The sequence below is a fragment of the Lethenteron reissneri genome, chromosome 43 (assembly GCF_015708825.2).
Source record: "Lethenteron reissneri isolate LAM-NWPU_2019-01 chromosome 43, ASM1570882v1, whole genome shotgun sequence".
Lineage (NCBI taxonomy): Eukaryota > Metazoa > Chordata > Hyperoartia > Petromyzontiformes > Petromyzontidae > Lethenteron > Lethenteron reissneri.
In genome coordinates, this window is record NC_083821.1 from 12,048,199 (window position 1) to 12,070,676 (window position 22,478).

General features: G+C 46.6%; 1 protein-coding gene across 3 annotated transcripts; it reads right to left on the minus strand.

The window, feature by feature from the left end:
* Nucleotides 1-1,440: 1,440 nt before the first annotated feature.
* Nucleotides 1,441-22,159, minus strand: NPL (N-acetylneuraminate pyruvate lyase). 3 transcript variants are annotated; one of them, XM_061569353.1, is made up of 12 exons: nt 22,071-22,159; nt 17,695-17,762; nt 15,981-16,054; nt 11,974-12,061; nt 8,640-8,697; nt 7,735-7,810; nt 6,873-6,965; nt 6,000-6,145; nt 4,665-4,711; nt 3,959-4,043; nt 3,316-3,355; nt 1,441-2,183 (listed from the first exon to the last, which is right to left on the minus strand). In XM_061569353.1, the coding sequence occupies exons 1-12, from the start codon at nt 22,113-22,115 to the stop codon at nt 2,032-2,034; spliced, it is 972 nt and encodes a 323-aa protein (XP_061425337.1). In that variant the 5' UTR covers nt 22,116-22,159; the 3' UTR covers nt 1,441-2,031. The 3 variants fall into 3 exon arrangements, with proteins under 3 accessions (XP_061425337.1, XP_061425339.1, XP_061425338.1); XM_061569355.1 differs by having other exon boundaries at nt 22,048-22,100; XM_061569354.1 differs by lacking the exon at nt 22,071-22,159 and adding an exon at nt 18,191-18,417.
* Nucleotides 22,160-22,478: the final 319 nt, after the last annotated feature.

Genomic DNA, 22,478 nt, shown 5'->3' on the forward strand with positions numbered 1-22,478 from the left:
GCCATATTGAAACGGCTGTCACGCCGTATGGACCTAAAAACTCAATTTCCCTGTACTAGAATACGGGTAGACCGTATGGGTCGAGAGGTATGAGACATCGCAAAGACGTTCATGATTCAATGCTGAGCCCGCCTCTGCGTGAGCCTCCTGCGCCCCCTACTGCACACGCAGCGAACTGCGTGGCCTGCGGTGCCGAGGAGATGGCCCAAGGGGATGGCCCAGATCACAACATTCAGTAAAATGTCAAGTTGCAGCCACAATGTATTGCCAACGCAGATCCTAAGTAATCAAGTGTCCTTGTGGAGAATATAAGTAATGAGGCTTCCGATTTTGTCCATAATAAACGTCGTTTGGGTCATATCGCGTAGCCTTAATTTTGGTCGCGAAAGCCGACGTGTTAAACTGAATATTGGTGTTGTGTATTCCAGTTTTGCAGAGAACCAGGGCTCATACATGAGCCAAGATCCTTGCCTATGAACTCCTGGCAGGTCACCAGAAATGGTTCAACTCAACCTGACTGCTGATGAGACACTGAATTTCCAAACTGGTCCAAATTGTGTTGAACCAATGCTGCTGACGTCACGTACTCGCAAACGGTTCTCACTGATGAGAGGTGTAAAATAAGTGTATGTGGAGGTGTATTGTCTGTTTATTTAGTTCCTATGTAATTTAAGATACTCAATTACTTTTCAATCCCAGTTTGCTACGGGTGCATTTAAAACGAAGTACAGGCCAAGGCGCAGCCCTGCAAGTGCCCGTTCACGCCACTGCTGGCGGACGGGCCCCCACGAGGCAGCTCAATACCCTGATATAAAATGTTGGACAACTTTGACACGCTGGCCAGATGTCTTGAAAGGGGTGCGAGTACCCACACGAACACACCACGTGATGCAACCTGACAATCGACTGTGGTGGACACATTTACACGACTGGGTGGAGAGTGGCAACAGGGGGGTGGGGGGGGGGTAAGCTCCAGACGATTTTCTCCGATCTGTTCAACACTTTTTAGTCGCCCTCACCTATCCTGAATCTATCAATTCTTGGATCCACCAATTATGGATCCACCATATTTCCAACGACTTCGCTGCTATTAATGGGGCTTAAGATGAGGCCATATACAGAGGTCAACGCTGATCAAGACAACAAACCCCAGCTGTTCAAGCGAACTGATGCCGTTAACTTCAACAGAGAAAGGTTACGAAAGTGAGAATAGTAGCGACGGTGGCCAGGATAGTAGCAATGACGGTGAAGATTGTAGTGATGCTGGTGCTGAGAATGTTAGGAGCGGCGGTGGTGATGACAGCAGTGATGGTTAATTCACATTGATTTTCCATTGTAATCATCACAGCTATCTTCACCACACCACCACAGTTCATAATAGATATTTAGGTTAGGCCATGGAATGATCTGATGTGTAATAAAGACCATCCGACACAGCTACATTGTCAAGTACACAAGCTTTAATCGTGACAACTGTCAGTTTCCGCTCACACCGCTAAGAGCAATTCTCACATCCAAATCAAGCAGCATTACATTTGAAATTACATTGAACATCATCAGAGGACCCAGGAAGTCACAAGGAGTCCAGAAATTCGACATACTTACTTTTGTAAATTGGACATTTGTGGCACCCCATTCAAACGCAACTCTGAATGGTTATCATCAATTATACTGTTTAATCAAGTATTCCAATTTTAATATTAATCAAGTCGTAACAAAAATGCTCCTGAAAACGATTATGCAAAAACTTCGGCAATGCTCCTTTGAAATAATCAACGTTTGGAAAATGTCTCATTACACACAATGGTGTAGTTCTTCTCGGCTACGCCGTGCAGCTCTCTGATGTGGTTTCGGGTCACACCGCATCGCGTGTCTTTTGGCACAACTTCCGACATGCAGGAACTGAAGATGCCCTGAAACGTCGAACAACTTTAAAACACACAAGAGAGCTATTCGACCGTGTATGCACAACTCCACTTTTCAGTCGACATGGTTTGTTGAGAAGGAGAGTGATGCTGATCGCCGCAGTTGTCACTGTTTAAGGAATCCCGCACGCTCCAGCTCCAGTCTCGCCGGGATCAAGAAGGCTTCTGGAGAGCGATTGAGCAGTGGAGCACGTGGCGGACCCAGGGGCAGCCCCGACACGAGCGACATCACCACCTTGTTTTCTGCCACGCCAAAGCCTTGAAATCGCAAGCGGAGACGGCATGTCACACGAGACCCAGGTCAATCTTGTGGATAAAACACTGTCCCCCGGTTAAATAAAATAAGAAAATAAAACATTTCCAGCGAATCATGGATAACTGAGGGTGAGACAAAAAGTCATGAGCCATACGACGTCTGGACAGTAAACTTCAGCAGAAGCTTGGGATTGTGCCAACATTTGCTTGGATAAAGTCTCAATACACAAAAGTTCCTCCATCCATCACACGTGCATCACATTCTCATAAACAGCAATAGACCCAACAGCACGGGCCTGAAATCACTCTGGTTCTAAACTGTTGCCAGGAGCCTGCACTTTTATCTGGCCACTATTCACTCTTTGCTTGACCTGGTAAAATATAAATAGTAGCAGTATAGTCGTAGTCGGTGACGTGACCTTGTGTTTAATGAGACATGTGCGGCTCTTTCTGCTAATCCACTGCTGGATGACGGTCTCTCCAAGCTGCGCTCGTCGTGAGGGCTACTTGGCCATACGTTACCACCGCTGGTAAGTGTCAGTTGGTAAAGGCGGTCGGAGTGCAGAATTACAGCACCATGGACTTTGCTGTACTGCCCTCTGCTGCCCACATCGTAGTCTCGCAAATAGCAAAGCAACATGGACTCGGCGCGGCAATAGATTTTTACCATCTTGGGTCAGTGGTGGCAATGTTCCGGGATGCCACACCGGCACTTCTCAGGTGATCAAACCACGTGGGTACCGGCACTCAACACAACGGTTCCTGTTCCTACTCCACGATGCCTCCACAGAGGGGAGGCAGCAGAGACCATGGGCTGCTGCAGGACAAACAGGTTCCAAAGCGCGTCTCATGCTTCTACACTTACACTTCGACCACTGGTAATGACCAACAGTGGCAGGTATAGGAAATGTCATTAGTCATGCAACTCTTAGAAGACGCCTGGCCATTGTGGAAGAGTAGGCTGAAAACCCTCGCTAGAGGGGCACTCTAGAGCTCCCTTGAGGGGAGGCCCTTCCAACAGGTGACTTGAGCAAGACATTGCAAGGCTGCACCTGTACCTCTCTGCAGGACATCATTATCTTTTGTCAATATTGTTCATCTTCTTAACAGTGATATAATAAATAAATAAACTGACCAAATGTGAAGAGTTTCTTCAGCAGCTCTTGTGCGGTAAACTGCAATGAACATTGGATGGAGAAAAACAAAAGATGGTGAATAAGCCCGAGTATTGGAGACTTATATGTTGGGAAAGTCACCAAAACACCTCATGGCTTAAACAAAGTACACTTTTGAGTATCGAAGTGGAACCAATGAGTTATGCAAAATAAAAACAGGGTATCCAATAAAGTTATTATGACACAAAAACTGCCCATAATTGGCAGTGTGAGCCAGGCCGATGAAGCCTCACACACGTGCACACTTGACGGAATGAAGGTTTGTGTTGAACGAATTCCATCTCTCTAAACCTCCGCAGAAGAACGACTGAGGCCCGGTTCCACGATCGAGGTATTTGATAAGGACATCGTGTCCACCGTTTAACCCGACAAGTTTTAAAACTTAGCAAATCTAGCTGTGACAGTCCCACCTGATGACAGAGACTTATGTTGCCTCCGAAACGCCGTGATTTATTATTTTACTTCTATTATTACTTTTAGTAATTTTTGTATTTTATTTTTTACCTACGTGACTTTACCGAAAAAGAAAACAACCTAAGAGTATAAGTTTTAAAACCCAACGTGCAAGGAAAACATTGAGCAGCAATGTGACTCTGGCTTTACCTGGTGCTTGCGAGCGTCTTCCAGTTTCCCGCTATCCAGAGCCTCGATGATCGAGTTGTTGAGTTTTCCCATGTAGTTGTAAGTACTGTCAAGAAGGAACAAACACAATTCAGAGTTGATACTGGCGTTTGATACAATACTTTGCGATGCATTTGACCTGAAAACATATCGACGTTTCTGCACATGTAAAGCAAACTGCAACCCCCAAAACATGTTGGTCTTACTCGATTGTATTATGTTTATTAACACACACATGCAGCAAAACCTTTTGAAGCCGGACTGGAGTAAGCTGAAAAATTTGAAGCAAGAAAAGCTTACCAAAAATATGTACACTATGTGCAGTCCTCTAATATTATAGAAGACTGCAGAGATTGGGCAATTGTTGATGCCAGCTCACTCTGCCTGTGGTTCTTCAGCGATTGTGAGATGCAATTTGCATGAATGACGATGCTATTTCAAACTAAACATTCATATTAGAAGGCTATGAAAACAATATAACGTAACATGTTGTTGCTGTTGAGCTACAAATCAACATTTCAAAAAGCAGCATCAACAACAAATAGTCAAGTTTAGACTTCTTCTACAAGTCTTCCATGAAGGTTGCTTGCAATGCAAGTTCAAAGACGCACGCTACGAAAACTGCTGCAGCTCCCGGATGTGGATTGCAAAACAAAATGAACAGACTTTATAAAGAGATGGCACACACCTGCCAACTGCTCCATGCGTTCCCAAGACCAAAGCGGAAAGGAGTTGCTGGGGTTTAGGAACAAATAAGTGACATCACAAACTGGGGTTAAACATCTCAGGAGGAGCAAATTTCACAAGGGACATTTCTTAAACTTAAGATGTCATTGCCTCCCGAAAGGCCTCATCATCGAGAGTGATCTTTCCAATAACATCTGGAAACTCAGCAGTGTTGAAGAAGACTGAATGCTGATGAAACCCAGAAAGTAGAAACCAGCATAGAATTATCTTGCTTAGGCAAATATTGCTGGATATTGGTATGGAAAGCAAATTAGCCAATGGACTAAAAACATACCTTAAAATTCATGATTTGTTTAATGATTTCAGCAACATTTCCTTAAAACAAGCAAAGTCTGGACCGGTTTCAACACGCAGTGTCTGATCAGCAGTCACACTTTAATAAACTAAAACTGGGCAACTACCAATCTTACAGACAAGGATCCTCTCTTTACGCTATGGGGATTAGTTCGATGTAAATATAATATATAACTCAAAAAAATAATCAGCCCCGTTGTGGAGAATAGAATTGACCATGTCTCCTTCACATATCTGTCTCCCCATTATTCGATATTATTACACAACTCATCAGTCGCACGGGCTTCTGTGAGTTTAAAATTTAAGCAACATTTCTTAAACACAAGCAAACTCTGGACCAGCGTCAATGTATGTAGAAATTCTTTCGCAACGTACGTGGCCAACCGTGCTAATCGAAAGTAATGAGACACATACAGTGTCGCCTCTCATCCTGTTATCATCTTATCCACGACTCCGGTTATATTATTATCAGGCCCCATGGTGCAGTGTAGTCTTCAACTCTTTTCACTATCGCTCTGGCCTCTCTAATTGTTCTGTGAAAAGTTGCCTATTATATCTTTCCACTTAAGGCCAAAGTGTTGCTGACGAACGTGTTAAGTCTTTTTGTAAATGGTGGATTACTTCCTGTGGCCCACGTTTATTTCAGGTAAGAGAAATGACCTAGAAGTGGTCATGAATAAGAGGATTCGCGAGACCAATGCCTCCTGCTATCCACATGCAAGACAACGTGCGAGAGACGCCTCCGAGTGGTAAGTATTGTGCAACAGGACTATGAGGTTCACACGCTAGGTCCCCGTCATGCTACTTACTTCAGATCAGTTCCTTTCCGTGCTCATTCCTTCCTGCTTACGTACGAATTGGGTCCTTGGCGTCTCTCGTGCTTTACAGAACTTGTTAAGAGTATCGTCTATGTTACGTTACAATGGGAGAACATTTTTCATTGTGACGATAAACTTAAACTAAACGTGCGATGGTCACTCACCTCGTCTTTGGCATAATAGAACGACAGTTCACGTCCATATCGGCTGATGCAACAACCAAGTTCAAGCAAATCCAAGCTACAAAACTTCACTCCAGCAAAGGTTGGGATTTTCTCGCGAATTCCATCACATAACTCGTACATGGACACTGGGCACAACAAAACAGGTGCGTTGCGGAACATACTGAGAGCCATGCTGAGGCAGTGTGATGAAGTGTGGCTGAGGAGGCATTGAACCAGCAGTGCATTGAAAAAGGGATGTAAATGATTAACTTTTTTATAATTATGGCTAGACAAGGGAGGATCTGATAAGGAAAGTTTACTATGAGCTGTCCCTGATGCAATGCAGTGGATTGGTAATGAGTGTGACACATTCTATTCACCCACTGGTACGTGACCAATTGCCACAAAACTGACCGCAACAGAACTTTGTGGGAGGTTGTTTTGAGTAATTGTAATAATACATAAATGAACGCAACTTTACATTCTTAAACCACAAACTTCTGTTGCTGTCAGTTTGAATAGGTGCCCATTGACTGCTCTTGCGACTACTACTCTATCAAATGGGAAGTTGTGTATGTGTGAATTTCAAAACTCCTGTCCATGCATGTGTGTGCATGCCATTAAATTGTTAAGTGCATTAAAACTTGTACATGCGAGTAATGTGCATGTAAATTATATATTGTGTCTGCAAGTAATATATTTGTGTTGTGTAACATGTCCAATGATCATGTTTATTGACTACATATCACAAATATCACAGCTCCGTTAGTATTCAATGTTTAACGCTGCTTCTTCATAATGCAGCTTTGATGTTATGCAACGTGTTGTAAAATAGTCAATGAAATATACTTAGCAGCTGTTGAAAATATTTACCATTCACTCCGGTGAACTCTGGAATGTGGTAATAAAGGCAAGGAATTTTAGGCGCTGCAGCTGCTACTTCCCGTATGAAATTTACAATTGCATCTGCAAAGAATTGAATACGAGTCAGACAATCCACACAAATAAAATATTGAGCAAGGCGACAACATCATGCAGCACAGACTGACAACAATGAATGCATAATGATGCAAATAATCTGTAATTATATTTACATAACAATGTAATGGCTTTTAACTTAAAAGAAATGCATTGCATCAAACACTCCAGAGGAATAGATAATCGGCTGAGTTCACACAACACAAATGTGAACTCGCAGGAGATATTTTTTTATTTTTACCATTTTAACTTTACCAGGTAAGGCCCACTGAGATCTTGAGCTCTTTCTCAGAAGCGACCTGGCCACAAACGATCACTCAACGAATTGGCTTATCACGTGCAAATTTATAGCAGCCAAATATTTTAATCTACAACAAGCCACTCACTGCAGCTGAGGCACCTGGCCAGACAACCAAAGTCTCAAGAGAAAACCCATGTCAGCGTGGCAAAACCACTCAAGAGTGCGCACATATTCATTGACCAGGTTTTCTGTGCTGTCATCTTCTGGTCACCTTGGAATTCTGTAGGTTTGTAAGTTTCACAAATCGAAATGATCCACGAACCCTTGCTTCCAAAGCACGGTGAACTTTTATACTCCCACGTCTACGGTGACCGCCTTCACCAACCCACACACTGACCAGCGTGGTGAAATATGGTCACGTAAGCCCCACGGACCCGCACGCCGTGGGGAGGCCTTCATACAGAAGTGCCAGGGCTGCACGTGTGCATGTGCCATGTGCAGCGGAAGTGACGTTACCAAGTGACAGTGGCTTGAAGTAGTTTGGAGCCATCAAGGCGATGGCAGTGGCGCCAGCATCTTGGGCATGTTTCGCCTTGGAGAGAACAACAGCGGACGTTAACCTAACACTTGCACCAAAGTAATTTCAGTTCAGTGTTACACATTTAAATGAATTAAATATTTTATTTTATAAAAACATCATTATTCTAATGCTCATTCTCATTGCTGCAGCCCATTTAAAATGTTAATTATTTTAACACTTTCCACCTGACGTTGAAAGCATTAATGAAATAGCTCTGCCCACCTGCCTGCCTGCCTACAACGATGGGTGCAATAACTGACGCGTGGATGATCCAATGTCAATCAGATACCAATATAAGTTGTGTTACAATCTTATAAAAAATCCAGGATATCCATTTTTCAGTGACGTCACAAACTTCGCGACAACATCAGTGACACACCTCTCCTGGTGACGTAATCTTGTGGTATTGACACAGGGTTTCAATCTCCTCTATTCTCACACAAATCAAGTCATGACAATTTTATTTTTGTTGACATACGTGGAGCCTTTCTGGCACGAATCTGCCACTCAAAGCGCCACTCCAGAATTGGCCTTCTGTAAAAAGAAGTAATCTCTTTCCGGTCGATAAAACCTTCGCCTTCAGAAGGATGTCTGTTTCTACAAGTAACATTTCTTCTCTTATGGAAGATGGCATGCACACCAGAAGCCACGTGATTATGATTTTCCTTCATGTTTTTGTTTTTTAATTAATTTTTTGACAAACTGATATGTCTCAGAACTTGCAGGTCATGTGTTGTTGATTGAAACCCAAGCAAGCTGGCATCTGTTAGTCATACCTAACAGCCAGTGCAGAGATTATATAGATAAGCTGCAGGTGTAAATACATCTTCATGTTACTCACCAGTTGCTGGGCTTCCGTAATTGCATTTGCTCCAACGTGTATAATGACATGAGTCAATCTGAAATTTGAAACAAGTAGATATGGGGTTGTTGAACTTTGTAAAAATAAACGCGAAATAGAAACATGCATGGCTACAAAACATGTGTGATTAAACATTTGGCTATTGAGTATGAAAGGAATCTGGAGTGACATTAAATCTCAGATTTGTGGACTACACGTACAGCACTTTTGTCAATCCACTGCTGGATGAGGGTCTCTCCACGCAATGCGGGTTAGCGAAGGTGGTGAGTACCGATGTCAGCTACGAGATGTACAGTATAACCTATGCTTTGGTTGAACTTTCCTGTGCTAAACCGCACACAGCAAAGCCCCACCACCGCCTATGATAACCTGGTGTGGGTGGCTGTCACCCATCCAAGCACTGTGCAGGTTCAATCCTAACAAGTTCCAATAATCCGACCGGACCAAGCCTCCCAAAACGCTCCCGATCTTAAAACCCCGTGCAAATGAGGGTATTTATTTGGTGCGTTGTTTATTTTAATGTCAGTGGTGCTGTTCCATTTGTGTAAATTACTGTCATCAGGACTAAACATTGTTTTATTTAAGCTTTGGTTTGTGAGAGCTTGTATGATTGCATTGATTCCCACAGAGTCAAAAAGCCATTTCATACTCCACGAAGGCGTAGTACAATGGTAATTGTGGAGGTGACGCGTTTCTGTAAAAGCTATCGACGGCCACATTAGAAGTCGTTTTCTGAAAGTGGATGGGAGAAACAGAGGTACGAATATAAATGGTGAAAATATGAATAACCTCAGATTGGCTGATGACAATCATTTTGACAACCCATGGAGCCGAACTACAAAACACGATAGGAGAGCTTGAAAGAGAAGGCTGTTGAGTGCGGCTCAAGGTATATATGAGCAAAATAACAGTCATGTACAAGTTCATTAAACATCTGGAGATATCTGTCAGTGGGACACAACTGAAAAACACATCGCAGTATGTACGCCTCGGGCAGAAAAAGATGAAATTGTTAAATAAATAGGCAAACGACAGCAGGGTGGAGTGCTTTTGGGAAAACCGAACTTGAAAAGCAACATACCAGAGCCGAAAGGAAAAAGCTTTAATCAGTGTACATCACCTGCTCTGCTAAGGCAGAGGGATCAAAGACAAAGATCCCCCGTGAAACCTTAACAGACTGTTAGGGTGAGTGCTGTTAGCGAGCACCTCCAAAGGCTGACACAGCACATGAGGGGGTGGGTGGCAAACACCACGCCCGGCGGCCTTTGTCGCCCTAGTGGCGATGTTTACACACTGCACCAAGTACTTATTTGAGGCCGAGTCGACCTAGGGGAGGCCCAGGACCCGGTTTAGATAATCGTCACTGGTGTTGGCCGTGAGTAGGAATCGAACTTGGGGCCCCGGGCTTGTAGCGCAGCGTAGCGCTACGCATCACACACATGAACAATGTAACGGAACGCAACACAAAATCTGAGAAGTGCAAAGAGAGAAAAGCATGGAGAAGTGCATGCATGAAATTATACCGAGAGATAAGAATAGATGGATTAAATTACTTGGACAATTTTAAAACATTGTTTTTATTGTCAATTCAAAAGCGAGCTTGGGCAAGACATGTCGCTAGAAGAGAGATGATGGCCGGCAGTCCAGTCTAATGACAGTGGCAGTCAAAGGAGGCAACACGCCTGAGACCGTGTCCACCGGAGAGATGGAACGATGCAATAAACTCATGCGCAGGTGCTAAAGAGACCGAATATCCGAAGACTGTGCGCGACTGCAATCGATTGGGAAGGCCTTCATACAGATGGATAAGGGCGATGTGTCTACAATGGTGATGGATATATCAGCAGCTTGATACCAGTGGCAGGCAGCGGAACCCTGATGAATTAGGGGGGGGATTGCCTAAATAGGTGGATTCGCTCTTTTTGCCGAGGCAGCAGAAAGTAGTTATATAGGGTGTTTCAAAAGATGGACCCAATTTCAAAGCAGTATATTTCACGATGGCAACATGTTGCAATTACAGAAAAAGTTACAAAAGGTTTAATGAGTTATCAAGTTTTACTAACCATTTTATAAATGATCTATGTGCCCTCCACCTGCTGTACAGGCAACATCGAGACAATAGGTGAATTCGTCCCAAATGCCTCTCTTCTCACGTTTTCCTCTGAGGTGCGTGGTTGCCCTGTGCTCTTCCCCTTACATAAACAGCCTGTTTCCTGAAATTGTCAGTACCAACGACGAATGCTCTTTGACATTGGTGGATCAATGCCAAAACGCAATTACGGATTCAGTTTTGCTGAACTGCAGAACGCAAAACGCTTTGTGTTGTGGAGTGACCATCTTGCGAATGACTGACGCTAGGGGCTGTTTGTGCACTGGGAGAGGCATCTTGCGGTAATCATTTGAAACTCTATGCCCCGCCCTTTCATGGGCGGTTCGTGTTTGCAGAGATATAGCGATTTCAAATCGGGTCCATCTTGTTGAAGCACCCTGTAGTTCCCAGTCATCTGTCCATGCTCCCACACAAACCACGTGGCCACCATGACCATGGGAACCACCCAAGCCACCAGGGCCACCAGGACCACTGGGGCGGCCATCAGGAGCACCGCTTTTACCAGAATGGTGACCAGGACTATCACCATCATCAATCAAAACTTCAGTGTGGGTAAGAGGATGAATTTTCAGCCACGTCAGTGTCAGTCGTCCAAGCTGTGCGAAATACAGATACTCATGTGAATATTTGCATGGACAATAAGGAGAGCTGCCACATTTAAACTAAACTATTTTTAAACTAAACTATTGTTTTTATTTTACCAAGGTAAGGCTCACGGTGCTGTGTAGCTCTTTTTCAGAAGCGACCGGACTACAAATGATAGCTCAACGAAGTGGCTCATGTCCAAATTTACAGCAGCCAAATACTCTAAACATCAATTTTGGTCGCAGATAATGGCTGTTTGATAAAAAGGAGTTTTACTGCAGTATGCATTTTATTGTTAACACTATCTCGTTTACTAAAGAAAGCCTCACTGAATCTCCAGAATCTTTTAGGAGGGTCCTGCCAAGTTTTTACAGTTGGGGGCGATGTTGCCATGTGTAATCCTAGTAATATTTTTCTCGTGAATTTTGCACCATTGATATGCATTACAAATATCAGTTACATTGCACGTTTGTATGTAATCGCAAGACCTGAGTAAATTCATGAACTGTGACGAGGATATATTAGAGGCACATTGAGCGCAATGTATAGCCATGTCACATTGCAAATGTCAATATTGTGTTTTTAGTGTAATTGAAGCCCTTCACATTCATGACTCACTTGTTCTTTCCTTGTTTAATCCATTCTTCAGTCAACAGCTTCCTCTCAGCCACAGTCAGCGAGGGCCCTTCCCCCGTGGTCCCATTCACTACCAATAAACATTTTCTATTAGTTATCAAGGCAATGATTCAAAATAGAATTTACAATTATGATGGGTTATGATGACATTTAGTAGATATCCACATTCCGTTAGATTACAGCTGGGAACACATTAGATCAATTCCAATAGAAAAGGAACACACGCGCAACAATAAGCACAGCCAAGCTTAGTTTCTTGATGTAATAATATCGATACTTTGTCAATCCACTGGTAGATGAGGACCACGCTGGTCAATGTGTGTATGTCCAACTTCTTTGTCACCGTAAGTAGCCAAATGTGCTCATTGAAGGTGTGGGGGAATAACAACAAACTAAACACAGAAGCAAGTCTAAAGAAATTAGTTTTCAATCTAGATTTATAAGTGCATAGCTCCAGTGACATCCTGATATCGGAAGGAAGAGCATTCCAGACAGCCGCAGAAGCGCATCTGAAAGCACGCGATGCAGTGGCTCTTTTTGTCTGAGGGTTAGCCAAAAGCTGCTGTGAGGATGACCGGAGTTCACATGATGGTTTATGCTCCTTGACAAGATCAGCATGGTATTCTGGTTCATTTGTGGCGAGCACTCTGTGTGTAACGAGTATAACCTTATAATGTATTTGTTGGCAACCGGAAGCAGCTCGGCGAGCACTGGACGGACATGGTCGGATCTTCCAGTACCCGTCACGATATGTGCCAGGGAATTTTGTACACGCTGCAGCTTGGTAATTTTTTTGCCAGACGTGCTGTCGAGTAACAATAATCGAGCCTTGACAATACTACACGCCACTGTGTTGGCTACGTCGTGACTCAAAAGTGGTCGAAGGTGCCATAAAGCCCTGACATGAACATTGCCAATCGGTCAACGTGGGATGATGAAAACATGGTGCATAAACATGGCAGCATAAAGTTACACAAACATATATTTATATTGCTGCATTGTGCCCTTCCATGTCGACCACGTTGGGCCACAAGTCCTCGGACAATTTGATTGTACATAGAGGCACCCAGCCACCCACTATCCAGGCTCAATTCTCATCAAATTCGTAAACAAGTAAACCCGTAAAAACAAAGTTTTTCACTCTAAATCCTTTATATGCGTGGCGGCTAGAGTCCTCTCGTCCTCTGGCTTGAGATGGCTGCAATCTATGGGTCAGATGATTGTCTGCCAGTATTAAGCAATTGGTAATTAAATATTTAATTTGTTTTCCCTAAACAGTGTAAAATTTTGGAAAAAAAATTTCACGAAAATTAATTGTCACACACAACGAGTCTGTGTGGAAAATGTCAGCTCGATTGGATCACGGGAAGTGGGTTAAAAAACGAGCGAAAGATTTGCACGGTCCTAAGCAAGCAAGCGAACTTAATATAAAGGATTTAAAATATATTCGCCTGTGGAGGACGCGGGGATCGATCCCGCGACCTTTGGCATGGGAAGCGAGGGCGCTACCAACTGCGCTACTCCGCCACGGCCTGTGGAGGGGTTACGCTCTGGCCTCCTATACTGTGACGTTCAGCCAAAGCCATGAATGAGTTCTATTTGAATAAATGTAAAATAAATTTTTTTTGCCTAAAAAGTGTAAAATTTTTGAATTTTTTTTTCACGAACATTAATTGTCTGTCACAACGAGTCTGTGTGGAAAATGTCAGCTCGATTGGATCACGGGAAGTGGGTTAAAAAACGACCGAAAGATTTGCACGGTCGTAAGCAAGCAAGCACGCAAGCAAGCAAGCACGCAAGCAAGCAAGCGAACTTAATATAAAGGATTTAAAAATACTCTAAGCCCTAAACGGAAAAGTATATAATAGGCAATGTTTTCGGGCAAATAAGAGGCCAGATAAATCTCTATCCCTGTGCTCTTGCCTCTCTATATGTGCTATGAAGGGCCATTGTCCAAAATGTCACCTATTAAACACTTTTTATATTAAGGCAGTGTTATTAAAAAATGGGTCGCGTTATTAGTTATAATTTACCCTTGTGCACCATTGCCAACGCAGCAGCATCAACACATAGGTTGTTTATTGGTGACGGTTCGATTCTGCTTAGCTTCCCAGACCTGACGAGGACAGGTACACTCTGGGTGATTTAGTCATAGGTTCCTGGGACACAGCTCGTTGAGAACATTTATTTTGACTTCATCAAATAGGCTTCTCTACAAGTGCCTTAGACAAATTTCTTGAAGATGTATTTGTACCTACTTGCACAGGCTGTTTGAGAAATTACTGAAATTATATTTAACATTTGAACACATTCACAGGAGGTCCATGTTTTTGTTCCATTTCATAGTAGGTACTGTCCCAGCTGAAAAGGTTATTATTTAGGCACACTGGCAAAGCTGCTTTTCATTATTAGCAGTCATCAAAAAGCACTAACCAGCTCTCGTGTTCTTATTCAGTTACAACCCTAGGTATACATAGTGTGGTGTTTTTACGGTGGTCCTCAACAAGTGACGAGCAGCTAGCACTGAAACCTACTTGTAAATGTAAATATATATATTGTATTCACCAGGTTAAATCACAAACTTAATAACCTGCCCATGGAGAACTAAGAGTTAACTGTGTCTGGCTTTAAAGTCACGTAGAAGGGAAGTAATAAAATAATAAAAATAAAACATAATAAAATAATTCTCACGACGTTTCGGCCACAACGCAAGCAGCCGTCCTCAGGTGAAAACCAGGTCTGTCGGGGAGACAGCGTCTGAATGAAACAGCACACGAGCTTGGAGCATATATATAAGCTGGGTCCAAGCTATGCTCCAAGCTCGTGTGCTGTTTCATTCAGACACTGTCTCCCCGACAGACCTGGTTTTCACCTGAGGACGGCTGCTTGCGTTGTGGCCGAAACGTCGTGAGAATTATTTTATTATGTTTTATTTTTATTATTTTATTACTTCCCTTCTACGTAACTTTACCGAAAGAAGCAAGAAGATGAATCCCTGCAGTCACGAATGCTTTAAATCGAAATGTGTCTGGCTTGTTGCATGCACTTGGCTGGTTATCATCGTAATGGGAAAATTTGACCCAATAAACATACGAGAAGTAATTTGGTATTTGTTTAAAACAATCTGGTCATTGCATGGTTTCAAAAATAACATTTTAAATTAAACGATGTTTACTTGTAGTGATGTTGTGGCCAATGGCATTGGTAAGTTGTACGTTTTTTTATCGGTTGGGTTTGGGAGGTTTCTAATCGTAAACACATCAGGGGAAGCAGAGAGAGCTTGACAGACGTAACATTTCCAGTGCTCACAAAAGGAGCCTAACAGATATCCTTACAGAGTCGTGGCCACTGTAGTCATGTGGTTCGATGGATTCACGAAAAGGTTAATGGACAGATGCCTGTTTTTTAATCTTCACTGCAGACGTTGGCCCATGCTACAAAGAATATATCACCATTAATACCAAGGAAGAAGGTGATGACAGTGATAAAACATGCTTATTGCCTAAATAACATCAGATGGTTATAATCAAGCACATCACCATACATTCTCATTACCAAGTCACCCGGTATGTGCCCGATCTTGTGAAATCTCAGAAGCTAAGCCAGTTTGAGCTTGGATAGTGCCTGGATGGGTGACCACCAAGCATGACTGCTGTGGGGGTACGTTGTCAGCATAGGTCAGTTCAACCAATTTCATTGTTGTACAGTGTTATACTACAACACCTTCACCAATCCCACATCGACCAGGGTGGTGAAGTATGGTGCAATAACCCCCACAATCCGCAGTGTGGGGAGGCCCTCATGCAGCAGTGGATTGCCAAAAACACCATAAATATATTCCCATGCAATTGTCAAACATGGGAATGCTGTTTTGAAAACATTATTAGCGAAAACTTAATTTAACCAGTTGGAAATATTGTTCAGGATGCAATGACTTTCCTGTTAATTTTGTAATTATCGTAACTTCAATGTTAGAGGAGTTAACTCACAAAAAATGCTTTTCACGCCTTGTTCATGCACCAGATAGTCCACGTATCCCGCAATCACGGGCAGGTTCACTTCCCTGTGGGAGATAAATACTTGAGTCCTCTATTCACAGAGAGAGGACACTCATTGCGTTCAGGATCAACCGATATCAATTGAGTCAAAACATTTTTTGAGAATGACCGACAACTCTCATCCTCCAGGGCCTAGATGAGAGTATTATTCAAGTATATTTTCTGGTGGGCCACAAAATTAATAGCACATGGTGGTGGATCACGTAATGTGGATATATATTTTTATATTAATATCACTAATTTTATACGGTTTTTGCTGTTTATTTCAAAATCCTATTTTATTTTAAATGGTTTTGTTTCTGCTGTAGTGTGTGGCCCATGGAGAATCATGGCGTTGTCACTGGGAAGTTAATGAGAGGGCCCAAAAAGTTTTAAAATAATATATGCACAAAAACTGAAATACGGTAGATCCATTACCAGGCTACTTCGGGGGGACGGGGGCACTGGATTTTCAAAAACGATGGATAATCACATCATTATTATAATAGATTATTTTTGCACATTCTTTCATAACATGTTTTAGGTGTTGTGTATGTTTTTTTTCGTGTTTTAGATTTGTTTACTGTATGAAATGGGCATACATAAGCGTACAAATAGGAAAAAAAAGTCTCCCACTCTAAAAAGTTCCTGTATTACTGTACCATACTTACCACTCCCATCTTGAAGACTGCGCGGGTTGATGTACGTACTAGTCTTGTTACAACAAGTTTGACGATCGCTAGACTGATGCGAGCGCCAAATAACACTACTTTAGTTATTAGTCTTGAAAATTTATATAGTGCAGTATTTTCATTGTTTAACTTGTTGTATGTAGTGTATAATCTACTGTGTATTATTTGCCACTGAAATAAATGCTAACTGCTTTTTTTGTCACGCACATGGTGCCGATCGCTGGACTGGTATAGTCTGTGGAGCGGTTTTGCCAGATCGGCCCGGGACCGCCGAATCATGTTGGAAGCCGGATAATCGATTACCTATCAACTGTGATACGATTTTCCCCGTAGTTGTGTTATCAGCGTCATGCAATTCGACAAACAATTCATGATAAATATCACAGTGAGACCCTCCATGTTCGAAAGAACGGCCAAAGAACGTGGATATTATAGGGCTACCTCTGAGATCCCTTATGTTGTCCTTTTCCACAGTCGGGGGGCAGCACTATCCCAGCCGTTCCGTCACCGAATAATGTTCGTCGTCACATCGCAGGCAAATGAAGAGTTTTAGTTCTCAAATTAAGCGCGGAACAAAATGTAGCGTGACGATTGTGTTAAGTCATTGGTGACTGGGCTGAGAACCTGGTTGCATTAATAACATGGTAAATCACTTCATGTTTTGTCAGTGTGTGATGAGAACCGTGTGTAGCAGTGTGCATCTGCCAGTCATCCTAGTCAGTCAACTCATGGCACCTGGGTCTGTCCTGTGACTTCCTGCCAGTGGGCGTTTGACACTTCACGTGGCCTTAACGTGCACTTAGCCTGGCACAATCACCGTGATGACGTCACCGCCACTTAGTGGCGAATGGCAGTTGTAGCAGTTGGCGTATGTGTCATACTTCGTCTATAACAATGGACCACGTGGATGAACACAATTGCTTGTGTGAACATGTGAATGCACTGCATACGATGCAGTGTGCACGGGACCATACCCCTGCTCTGTCAAAGGAGTGAACGGAGCCGCGATCAATCCCTTCAAGTTCAGTGGTTCCATCGTAGCCTGAAAAACACCAACGAGCACGAACAGCATCCCTTGCGTTGAAAAGGCGAGGATGAGCTCTCGTAGAGATGAACAGTTCCCATTGCCAAATGAAAAATCCACGTGTAAGCTAAACAGTATCAATTACTGACAACTCTCGCACTCTCCTTACTCACTACCCTCACTCACCCTCTCACTCGCTCTCATACTCGCCACCCTCACACTCTTCACTATTAACTCCTCGCTCCCCTTACTCACTTCACTCTCCTCACCACTCACGAATCCTCTCATCAGCACTTCCTCACTTTCGCTCACTCACCCGCTCCTTACTCAAACTCACTCAACCCCCCTCCCTCCCTCACCACGTCTCTCGCCCTCTCCGCCCTCAAATACAAAGATCCCCCTTATAACCTTAACAGGCTGTAGGAGCAAGTGGTGTTAGCAAGCACCTCTTAATGCCGGAACACCACACATGCCAGGTAGGTGGCCAGCACCACGCCCGGCCGCCTTTGTCTCCCTAGTGGCGAAGCTTACACACTGCACCAGGTACTGATTTGAGGCCGAGTCGACCTAGGGGAGGCCCAGGACCGGTTCAGACAATTCTCACTGGTGTTACACTCACCCACACTCTCACCCTGTCACCCACTCACCGCCCCCTTTCCACCCATACTCACTCTCTCACACTCACCACCCTCTCTCATGCACACTCCCTCACCACTCTCCCTCACCACTCTCCCTCACCACCATCCCTCACCCCCCTCTCACTCTCCCTCACCCCCCTCTCACCCACTCTCACCCACTCTCACTCTCCCTCACCATCTCTCACTCACCCTAACCACCCTCTCACTCTCCCTCACCATCTCTCACTCACCCTCACCACCCTCTCACTCTCCCTCACCACCACTCTCTCTCTCTCACCCTCACTCACCACCCTCTCACCCTCACCACCCTCACCCACTCTCCCTCACCCTCCCTCACCCTCACCACACTCACCGCCCTCACCCACTCTCCCTCACCCTCACCACCCACACCCACTCTCCCTCACCCTCACCACCCTCACCACACTCACCGCCCTCACCCACTCTCCCTCACCCTCACCACACTTACCACCCACACCCACTCTCCCTCACCCTCACCACACTCACCGCCCTCACCCACTCTCCCTCACCCTCACCACCCACACCCACTCTCCCTCACCCTCACCACCCTCACCACCCTCACCACACTCACCACACTCACCACACTCACCGCCCTCACCCACTCTCCCTCACCCTCACCACACTTACCACCCACACCCACTCTCCCTCACCCTCACCACACTCACCGCCCTCACCCACTCTCCCTCACACTCACCACACTTACCACCCTCACCACACTCACCCACTCTCCCTCACCACCCTCACCGCCCACACTCTCCCTCACCACCCACTCTCCCTCACCACCCACACCCACTCTCCCTCACCACCCACACCCACTCACCCTCACCACCCACTCCCACTCTCCCTCACCACCCTCACCCTCACCGCCCTCACCGCTCTCACCCTCACCACCCTCACCACCTTCACCCACTCTCCCTCACCACCCACACCCACTCTCCCTCACCCTCACCACACTCACCACCCTCACCACCCTCACCACCCACCCCACTCTCCACCCACACCCACTCTCCCTCACACTCACCACACTCATCACCCACACCCACTCTCCCTCACCCTCACCACCTACACTCCCTCACCACACTCACCCACTCTCCCTCACCACCCACTCTCCCTCACCCACCCACTCTCCCTCACCACCCACACCCACTCTCCCTCACCACCCACACCCACTCTCCCTCACCACCCACACCCACTCTCCCTCACCACCCACACCCACTCTCCCTCACCACCCACACCCACTCTCCCTCACACTCACCACACTCATCACCCACACCCACTCTCCCTCACCCTCACCACCCACACCCACTCTCCCTCACACTCACCACACTCACCACCCACTCTCCCTCACCCTCACCACCCACACCCACTCTCCCTCACCCTCACCACCCACACCCACTCTCCCTCACACTCACCACACTCATCACCCACACCCACTCTCCCTCACACTCACCACCCTCACCACCCACACTCCCTCACCACCCACACCACCCTCACCCTCACCACCCACACTCCCTCACCACCCACACCACCCTCACCCTCACCACCCACACTCCCTCACCCACTCTCCCTCACCCTCACCACACTTACCACCCACACCCACTCTCCCTCACCCTCACCACACTCACCGCCCTCACCCACTCTCCCTCACACTCACCACACTTACCACCCTCACCACACTCACCCACTCTCCCTCACCACCCTCACCGCCCACACTCTCCCTCACCACCCACTCTCCCTCACCACCCACACCCACTCTCCCTCACCCTCACCACCCACTCCCACTCTCCCTCACCACCCTCACCACCCTCACCCTCACCGCCCTCACCGCTCTCACCCACTCTCCCTCACCACCCACACCCACTCTCCCTCACCCTCACCACACTCACCACCCTCACCACCCTCACCACCCACCCCACTCTCCACCCACACTCACTCTCCCTCACACTCACCACACTCATCACCCACACCCACTCTCCCTCACCCTCACCACCCACACTCCCTCACCACACTCACCCACTCTCCCTCACCACCCACTCTCCCTCACCACCCACACCCACTCTCCCTCACCCTCACCACCCACACCCACTCTCCCTCACCACCCACACCCACTCTCCCTCACCACCCACACCCACTCTCCCTCACACTCACCACACTCATCACCCACACCCACTCTCCCTCACCCTCACCACCCACACCCACTCTCCCTCACACTCACCACACTCACCACCCACACCCACTCTCCCTCACCCTCACCACCCACACCCACTCTCCCTCACACTCACCACACTCATCACCCACACCCACTCTCCCTCACACTCACCACACTCATCACCCACACCCACTCTCCCTCACACTCACCACACTCATCACCCACACCCACTCTCCCTCACACTCACCACACTCATCACCCACACCCACTCTCCCTCACCCTCACCACCCACACCCACTCTCCCTCACACTCACCACACTCACCACCCACACCCACTCTCCCTCACCCACACCACCCACACCCACTCTCCCTCACACTCACCACACTCATCACCCACACCCACTCTCCCTCACCCTCACCACCCACACCCACTCTCCCTCACACTCACCACACTCATCACCCACACCCACTCTCCCTCACCCTCACCACACTCATCACCCACACCCACTCTCCCTCACACTCACCACACTCATCACCCACACCCACTCTCCCTCACACTCACCACACTCATCACCCACACCCACTCTCCCTCACCCTCACCACCCACACCCACTCTCCCTCACACTCACCACACTCACCACCCACACCCACTCTCCCTCACCCTCACCACACTCATCACCCACACCCACTCTCCCTCACACTCACCACACTCATCACCCACACCCACTCTCCCTCACCCTCACCACCCACACCCACTCTCCCTCACACTCACCACACTCACCACCCACACCCACTCTCCCTCACCCTCACCACCCACACCCACCCTCCCTCACCCTCACCACCCACACCCACTCTCCCTCACCCTCACCACACTCATCACCCACACCCACTCTCCCTCACACTCACCACCCTCACCACCCACACCCACTCTCCCTCACCCTCACCACCCACACCCACTCTCCCTCACACTCACCACACTCACCACCCACACCCACTCTCCCTCACCCTCACCACCCACACCCACTCTCCCGCACCCTCACCACACTCATCACCCACACCCACTCTCCCTCACCCTCACCACACTCATCACCCACACCCACTCTCCCTCACACTCACCACCCACACCCACTCTCCCTCACACTCACCACACTCACCACCCACACCCACTCTCCCTCACCCTCACCACCCACACCCACTCTCCCTCACACTCACCACACTCACCACCCACACCCACTCTCCCTCACCCTCACCACCCACACCCACTCTCCCTCACACTCACCACACTCACCACCCACACCCACTCTCCCTCACCCTCACCACCCACACCCACTCTCCCTCACCCTCACCACACTCATCACCCACACCCACTCTCCCTCACACTCACCACACTCATCACCCACACCCACTCTCCCTCACCCTCACCACACTCACCCACTCTCCCTCACACTCACCACACTCATCACCCACACCCACTCTCCCTCACACTCACCACCCTCACCACTCTCGCCGCGCGCTCCTCACCCGAGTTGCTGGGGTCCTGAGAACGGCCGCGGTCACGTGACTCATAAGGCGCCCGAGCGCGTGATCACGGTCACGTGACGCCCGGCCGCGTCCAAGCCCTCCCCTCGCCGTGACGCCCCCTCTTCTGGCAGGTCCCGTTGAAGGTCTCTCAATGTTCGATTTGAAAGGAGCTTCACCACGCGTGACATACGGCTGTCGAGCAGACCTTAAATAATGATTCACGCATATTTTTTTTTTAAACTCATACTTTCCAATCAAAGATTTATCTAAAGACACAATTGTACATTTCTGGGTTATTTTCCCACACTACACTAAGTGGCACGTCGGCTTTCGCGACCAATATCATCCATAATAGAGGGTTTTTTGGGTTAGATCACGTCAATATAAATGTGTTGTTAAAACCACCAC